Source organism: Haliotis rubra, unplaced genomic scaffold, assembly GCF_003918875.1.
Source record: "Haliotis rubra isolate DU_JTF1 unplaced genomic scaffold, ASM391887v1 Scf39, whole genome shotgun sequence".
Lineage (NCBI taxonomy): Eukaryota > Metazoa > Mollusca > Gastropoda > Lepetellida > Haliotidae > Haliotis > Haliotis rubra.
In genome coordinates this window covers 1,664,996-1,674,984 of record NW_025767068.1, presented here as the reverse complement: position 1 = coordinate 1,674,984, position 9,989 = coordinate 1,664,996, and the positions used below count along the sequence as shown (strand labels likewise).

Genomic DNA, 9,989 nt, shown 5'->3' with positions numbered 1-9,989 from the left:
GGCTGTAGTTGTTGGGGTCGTGGTCTTACCAACATAGCAGGATACAGGGAACCATAATATATGATACTCGGAACCACCATACGGGATGTCGGGAACCACCATACAGGATTCAGGGAACAATAATACATGATACTGGGAACCACCATACAGGATACCAGGAATCACCATACAACATACCGGGAACCACCATACAGGATATTGGGAACCACCATACAGGAAACAGGGAACCACAATACAGGATACCGGGAACCACAATACAGGATACCGGGAACCACAATACAGGATACTAGGAACCACAATACAGGATACCGGGAACCACCATACAGGATACTGGGAACCACCATACGAGATACTGGGAACCACCATACAGGATACCGGGAACCACCATACAGGATACTAGGAACCACATTACGGGATACCGGGAACCACAATACAGGATACTAGGAACCACCATACGAGATACTGGGAACCACCATACAGGATACCGGGAACCACAATACAGGATACCGGGAACCACAATACAGGAAACCGGGAACCACCATACCGGATACCGGGAACCACAATGCAGGATACTAGGAACCACCATACAGGATACTGGGAACCACCATACAGGATACTAGGAACCGCAATACAGGATACCGGGAACCACCAAACAGGATACTAGGAACCACCATACAGGATACTAGGAACCACAATACAGGATACTGGGAACCACCAAGCAGGATACTAGGAACCACCATACAGGATACTAGGAACCACAATACAGGATACCGGGAACCACAATACAGGATACTAGGAACCACCATACGAGATACTGGGAACCACCATACAGGATTCTAGGAACCACCATACAACATACCGGGAACCACAATACAGGATACCGGGAACCACAATACAGGATACAGGGAACCACAATACAGGATACCTGGAACCACAATACAGGATACAGGGAACCACCATACAGGATGCCGGGAACCACAATACAGGATACTAGGAACCACCATACGGGATACTGGGAACCACAATACAGGATACTAGGAACCACCATACGAGATATTGGGAACCACCATACAGGATACTGGGAACCACCATAGTGTAGGATACTGGGAACCACCATACAGGATACTGGGAGCCACCATACAGGATATTGGGAACCACCATAGAGTAGGAGACTAGGAACCACCATACAGGATACTGGGAACCACCATAGTTCTAGGATACTGGGAGCCACCATACAGGATACTGGGAACCACCATACAGGATACTGGGAACGACTATAGTGTAGCATACTGGCAGCCACCATACAGGATACTGGGAACCACCATAGTGTAGGTTACTGGGAACCACCATAAAGGATACTGGGAACCACCATACAGGATACTGGGAACCACCATAGTGTAGGTTACTGGGAACCACCATACAGGATACTGGGAACCACCATACAGGATACTGGGAACCACCATAGTGTAGGATACTGGGAACCACCATACAGGATACTGGGAACCACCATAGTGTAGGATACTGGGAACCACCATACAGGATACTGGGAACCACCATACAGGATATTGGGAACCACCATAGTGTAGGATACTGGGAACCACCATACAGGATACTGGGAACCACCATACAGGATACAGGGAACCACCATACAGGATACTGGGAACCACCATAGTGTAGGATACTGGGAACCACCATACAGGATACTGGGAACCACAGTAGTGTAGGATACTGGGAACCACCATACAGAATACTGGGAACCACCATACAGGATACTGGGAACCACCATAGTGTAGGATACTGGGAACCACCATACAGGATACTGGGAACCACCATACAGGATACTGGCAGCCACCATACAGGATACTGGGAACCACCATAGTGTAGGTTACTGGGAACCACCATAAAGGATACTGGGAACCACCATACAGGATACTAGGAACCACCATACAGGATACTGGGAACCGCAATACAGGATACCGGGAACCACCAAACAGGATACTAGGAACCACCATACAGGATACTAGGAACCACAATACAGGATACCGGGAACCACCAAACAGGATACTAGGAACCACCATACAGGATACTAGGAACCACAAAACAGGATACCGGGAACCACAATACAGGATACTAGGAACCACCATACGAGATACTGGGAACCACCATACAGGATTCTAGGAACCACCATACAACATACCGGGAACCACAATACAGGATACCGGGAACCACAATACAGGATACAGGGAACCACAATACAGGATACCTGGAACCACAATACAGGATACAGGGAACCACCATACAGGATGCCGGGAACCACAATACAGGATACTAGGAACCACCATACAGGAGACCGGGAACCACAATACAGGATACTAGGAACCACCATACGGGATACTGGGAACCACAATACAGGATACTAGGAACCACCATCCGAGATATTGGGAACCACCATACAGGATACTGGGAACCACCATAGTGTAGGATACTGGGAACCACCATACAGGATACTGGGAACCACCATACAGGATATTGGGAACCACCATAGAGTAGGAGACTGGGAACCACCATACAGGATACTGGGAACCACCATAGTTCTAGGATACTGGGAGCCACCATACAGGATACTGGGAACCACCATACAGGATACTGGGAACGACTATAGTGTAGCATACTGGCAGCCACCATACAGGATACTGGGAACCACCATAGTGTAGGTTACTGGGAACCACCATAAAGGATACTGGGAACCACCATACAGGATACTGGGAACCACCATAGTGTAGGTTACATGGAACCACCATACAGGATACTGGGAACCACCATACAGGATACTGGGAACCACCATAGTGTAGGATACTGGGAACCACCATACAGGATACTGGGAACCACCATAGTGTAGGATACTGAACCACCATACAGGAACCAACCACCATACAGGATATTGGGAACCACCATAGTGTAGGATACTGGGAACCACCATACAGGATACTGGGAACCACCATACAGGATACTGGGAACCACTATACAGGATACTGGGAACCACCATAGTGTAGGATACTGGGAACCACCATACAGGATACTGGGAACCACCATAGTGTAGGATACTGGGAACCACCATACAGGATACTGGGAACCACCATAGTGTAGGATACTGGGAACCACCATACAGGATACTGGGAACCACCATAGTGTAGGTTACTGGGAACCACCATAAAGGATACTGGGAACCACCATACAGGATACTAGGAACCACCATACAGGATACTGGGAACCACCATAAAGGATACTGGGAACCACGATACAGGATACAGGGAACCACCATACAGGATACTGGGAATCACCATACAGGATACTGGGAATCACCATACAGGATACAGGGAACCACCATACAGGATACTGGGAACCACCATACCGGATACTGGGAACCACCATACAGGATACTGGGAACCACCATACAGGATACAGGGAACCACCATACCGGATACTGGGAACCACCATACAGGATACTGGGAACCACCTGTAACCACCATACAGGATACTGGGAACCACCATACAGGATACTGGGAACCACCATACAGGATACTGGGAACCACCATACAGGATACAGGGAACCACCATACAGGATACTGGGAACCACCATACAGGATACTGGGAACCACCATGCAGGATACTGGGAACCACCATACAGGATACAGGGAACCACCATACCGGATACTGGGAACCACCATACCGGATACTGGGAACCACCATACAGGATACTGGATACTGGGAACCACCATACCGGATACTGGGAACCACCATACCGGATACTGGGAACCACCATACAGGATACTGGGAACCACCATACAGGATACTGGGAACCACCATACCGGATACTGGGAACCACCATACAGGATACTGGGAACCACCATACAGGATACTGGGAACCACCATACAGGATACTGGGAACCACCATACAGGATACAGGGAACCACCATACAGGATACTGGGAACCACCATACAGAATACTGGGAACCACCATACAGGATACTGGGAACCACCATACAGGATACTAGGAACCACCATAAAGGATACCGGGAACCACCATACAGGATACAGGGAACCACCATACCGGATACTGGGAATCACCATACAGGATACAGGGAACCACCATACAGGATACTGGGAATCACCATACAGGATACAGGGAACCACCATACAGGATACTGGGAATCACCATACAGGATACAGGGAACCACCATACAGGATACTGGGAACCACCATACCGGATACTGGGAACCACCATACGAGATACTGGGAACCACCATACAGGATACTGGGAAACGCTATACATCTGCTGGTCTTTTGTTCCAACTGTGTGCCCTGTGTTCGAATCCCGCTTCAGTTATGATCCTTACTTTGTCAGTATCAGTTCCATGGTCCTGGCTTTCACCGACGTCTCTCTGGGACTTCCTCCAACCCCATATTGCTACTGAAACAGCAGCGTTAAAGCAAAACGTTCACCTACTGTTTGTTAGAACACATAACGTCAACTTCATCAACAGCTTCAGTTTCCAATGTAAACCAAACAGCGTCAGTAATAATGCCTACTGATCTATACGGTTCTATGACGTACTATTCTGGACCTCTTTGTTCCCCAGCTTCATTGACGTCAGCCTAAAGTAATGGAATCTATAAACAAAACACCTATGTATTGCGTCGAACCAGAGGCCAGGCCAATACGAACAGCATCACATATATCACAAATATATTTATTTCAAGTGGAACGTTTAGAAGCCCATGTATTCCATATTAGCATGAACTATATGTAGGTAACAGTCTTGTGACATGTAAATACCAATAACTATATAACTATCGATCTATGTTCTTCAAGATGGCTGTCATGCTGAATAATCACCTAATCGATAAGACTGCATCAGTAAATATTCTAATCTCAACTCGAAATTATTCAGGTGGGAAGGAAGAATGTTATGTTAACTATCTGACGTAACAGATCTATATCAGTATAAAGACGGGTCAGGGGAATAAGAAATCGAAGTTGTTGCTGTCAAACCTATTAGAAGCTTTTTGTGGTTTAGGTCTTGTTTCAGTGATGTATCAATTCGCTTCGTGTTTTGTACTGTAACCTATATTCAGATCCCACACGCGTTAAATAAAATATCGTGGCCGTCTTTGTACAACCAGCCAACGTGGTGTCTTCAACAAAGATGGTGGATTGATGTCTTCGTGTCACCAAACACCATACTGTATTTTATACAGGTGGTTGCTGTCTTCACTACCCGACAAAATTTCATCAAAATCAGATCTTATACAACTATACGGTAATTCCACAAGAACTGACACCTCAACAGAAGGTCACGTTAGTAGAACCTTATTCGAACTTTGACCGCTGTCTCTAAGATGACGGTTATATTGTACAGATAATTGGCGACATTAAGACATTGTGACTGAAACCAATTGTGAATATTAAAATATAAAATCCGCTTTAGAATTCAAAATTCGGCACACATGTATACAATCACACTCGAAGGCACATTTTTCTATTATACAAATGAATTGAGCAACTTTCTTGATTTCTTTTACATTGTTACTACTCAACAATTTTTGTACGTTATTATTTTAGGGAAATGTATGTATACTGAGTCAAAAAAGAAACTTCCTAAAATGTAATTTGAAAAATAATGAATAATGTTTCTCTGATGATACATCTATATATCCGAAATGGGATCCCTATCTTTCGACTCTAGAAAAACGTTAGCAAAACCCACTCAAACCCATCCATTCGTCGTGCAAATGACGTTAGTGCCAAATCAGGTTTTGCACGTGCAGTCGATCACGTGATCTTCGCATCGAAGTTTTCTTCGTATGCACGTGTTTGCATTGGCCTCAAGAATTGAAAAAACACTTTTAAAACACAGTTCTAACGGTACTTGAAATGCCACGATTGTCAAATGTTCAACGTGAACGTGCCGTTGGCATGTTGCAAGCGGGAAGATCAGTTATTGACGTCGCAAGAGCAATGGGATGCAGCCGTCGTACTGTGTATGACTTGCGAGGTCGTCTACAACAAACTGGCACCACTTCTGATTGCCCAAGGTCGGGTCGTCCACGTGTGACGTCACGAGCAGAAGACCGTCAAATCGTCCTACGTCACCTACGTGACAGATTTCTGCCGGCTACACGAACCAGGGCTGAGATGTTTAGAGGTCGACTGTCCTCACAGACCATTCGAAATCGGTTGCGGGCTGCCAATCTCCATTCTCGACGTCCATATCGTGGGCAATATTGACGCCGTTTCATCAACGTCAACGTCTGCTGTGGCCCCAACGTCACCTCCAATGGACCCAGAGAGACTGGAATCGAGTCGTCTTTAGCGATGAATCCAGGTTTACCCTCAGATTCGCGGACGGCAGGCATAGAGTCTGGAGACGACGTCGTGAACGGTATTCCCAATGTTGTGTACAGGAAGTCGACAGATTCGGGGGCGGAAGTTGCATGGTGTGGGGTGCTTTCTGTGGGAACAACCGTTCCCGACTTCTGGTCATCCGTGGAAACCTCACAGCTGCTGCTTACCACGACCAGGTACTCACCCCTGAACTCGTTCCTTTCATGGCGGCTCATGGCCCAGGTCTACAGTTCCAGCATGATAATGCTCGGCCGCATACCGCGATGTTGACACGAAATGTCCTTCAAAACGCTGGAATCAACGTCATGGACTGGCCATCGAGGTCCCCTGACCTTAATCCAATAGAGCACGTTTGGGATGCACTTGGGAGAAGGCTTCGTGGTCTTAGGAACCAACCTCAGAATTTGCAGGAACCTGGCGCTGCCTCGCAAGAGCAATGGCGCAGAATCCCCAACCACGTGTTCACAAGCATCAGGCAGTCGATGAGGAGACGGTGTTTGGCAGTGGTGAACGCGCGGGGCGGCCATACACGATACTAAACTGAGAAATTTCGCATTTTTATTCTTGTGACTTGACATTCTGTATGCCCATGTTTTGGAACGGCGGTGTAGCCTAATGGAACTGATTATGGCACTGTCAGTGTATCGAGTACATCACACAGATCTCAGCAATGAAATAATAACAATTTAGCCATCTTACCATCTCTTGTTCTTTTATAGTGCCCTGAAGAAAGAATGTGAAGTTTCTTTTTTGACTTAGTATATTTATTCGGGATACATTTGTATACAAAAGCTTCACATTTAAACAGGTAGTGGAATTCATCGGCTATAGCTGGTGACATACACAGTTTACATGTCCTAAATTCTCTCTCTATGGCAAGCCAACGGCCAACCTCGACGGGCAGATTGTGGCTACAAGTTGTGTATTTCAGGCGAGGATATTGGTTTAGGCAAAAGGAGATAGTTATCAATCACAACCACAATCACTTCTACCCGATAATCACAACCACTTCTACCCGACAATCACAATCACAATCACCTCTACTCGACAATCACTTCTACCCGACAATCACAACCACTTCTACCCGACAAACACAATCACAATCATCTCTACTCGACAATCACAACCACCTCTACCCGACAATCACAATCACAATCATCTCTACTCGACAATCACAACCACTTCTAGCCGACAAACACAACCACAAACATCTCTCCCTGAGAATCACCATCACATTTGTTTAGGCAGAAGGAGATAGTTATCAAATGAAGGAATATATTTTAAGTGTTTATAATAAGACCCTTTCGGGCTTCTCTCGACGTCAGATCTCCAGTTTTGATAGAACTTATCTTTCAGAGTCTGTTCTACTCAAGCAGTTAGCCATTGGCACACGCACAATGCACAACCACAATCACCTCTACCCGACAATCACAACCCACAATAATCTCTACCCGACAACCACAATCATCTCTGCCCGACAAACACAACCACAATCATCTCTCCCCGAGAAACACAACCACAATCACATCTACCCGACAATCACAACAACAATCACCTCTATCCGACAATAACAACCGCAATCACCTCTACCCGACAATCACAAACACAATCACCTCTACTCGACAACCACAACCACAATCACCTCTACCCGACAACCACAACCACAATCTACCCGACAACCACTACCACAATCACCTCTGCCCGACAACCACTACCACAATCACCTCTACCCGACAACGACTACCACAATCACCTCTACTCGACCATCACAACCACAATCACCTCTACCCGACAACCACTACCACAATCACCTCTACCCGACAACCACTACCACAATCACCTCTACTCGACCATCACAACCACAATCACCTCTACCCGACAACCACAATCACCTCTACCCGACAACCACTACCACAATGACCTCTACCCGACAACCACTACCACAATCACCTCTACTCGACAATCACAACAACAATCACCTCTACCCGACAACCACTACCACAATCACCTCTACCCGACAACCACTACCACAATCAATTTCGACTCGACACTACCACTACCACAATCACTTCTACCCGACAACCACTACCACAATCACCTCTACTCGACAATCCACAACAACAATCACCTCTACCCGACAACCACTACCACAATCACCTCTACCCGACAACCACTACCACAATCACCTCTACTCGACAACCACAACAACAATCACCTCTACTCGACAACCACTACCACAATCACCTCTACCCGACAACCACTACCACAATCACCTCTACCCGACAACCACTACCACAATCACCTCTACTCGACCATCACAACCACAATCACCTCTACCCGACAACCACAACCACAATCTACCCGACAACCACTACAACAATCACCTCTGCCCGACAACCACTACCACAATCACCTCTACCGACAATCACAGCCACAACCACATCAACCATCGCTACACGAGAACCACCTAAGGTTGTTTACGACATATCAATATTGGCAGGCATGTTCTAACATATGTGTCCAACTTGTGGGACCTACTGGCGCTAGTTAGAGTTGATGTTCAGAAAGGTTGTTCATCATGTACATGGCGATATAGATTAAAAACGATGTCGGGTTACAGTTCTCGATGTGCGTTTATTTATCCTTACATTGATTTTGAACTTGTTGTCTGAACGGTGATGCTGACATTGCCGTATGTACACGGTGTACAGCTACGAAGTCACTTGTCTTCAAGTAGGTCGTCGCGGGTACAGTAGGTATCAACCGGTTCTTGTACATGGCCTTACAAATCAAACAGTTGTGTCCACGGTCACCAGGAGGTGATGGGGCACATTAGACGCAATATCATTGGCATTGGTTTATAACATACAAGGAGTGACAAAAGTATGACGTCACTTTATTCACGGCGTCAATATCGCCACCCATTGAACTGGCGTCGAGACTAAATGACTAGCTACAACCGTCCACTACAAATATAACCCCCCACAGGATATAAGGTTACATACATCTAACATGAGCGATGTCACCTGCGTTTTGTCAAATGAGATATTATTTCCGCTTCATTCAGGTGTTCCAGGACAAGTGCTGTCAGTAATTCCACACTTACAAGCTGCAGTGGAATTTAGAAATGACCGCAGTTTATCAAACCGAAGCCATATTACGGCAATTGTCTTTACACAGATTTCCCAATATTCTTTCCTGGAATATTCGATTTATTTCAAAGTTGTTGTTTTTTATCAGTTGTATGATTAAATATTGCTAATCCATAGATCTGTTCTTTCATTGCCTTACGAATAGTAAATATTTGTTCCGTGAGAATGTGTGACGTTTCGACATAGCAGCATTTAATTGAAACTTGATTCGCAGTTCGATTATGCTATACGCCGCACATTATTTGAGCAAACGGACTTGATTGTATATAAAAACCAGAAATAGAACCATATGAAGAATGAGTAAGACAACGTGTAGCCTATCTATAATAGTACCCAAAGATGTCAGCTACGGATCTAACGACTGTGCAAAATCGATCCAAAGTCAGTTATTCACGTACTCAAAACCGTTATTCACCCCTGACCCGGTGGAT

General features: G+C 45.9%; 1 protein-coding gene across 1 annotated transcript; it reads left to right on the top strand.

Annotated features, from left to right (window-relative positions):
* Positions 1 to 2,490: 2,490 nt before the first annotated feature.
* LOC124286677 lies at positions 2,491 to 3,019 on the top strand (the record flags this gene model as incomplete). The annotated part of the gene is made up of 3 exons (XM_046723084.1): positions 2,491 to 2,546; positions 2,737 to 2,779; positions 2,963 to 3,019. Coding segments are annotated over 3 exons (156 nt in total), but the record flags the coding sequence as incomplete, so codon positions are not given.
* Positions 3,020 to 9,989: the final 6,970 nt, after the last annotated feature.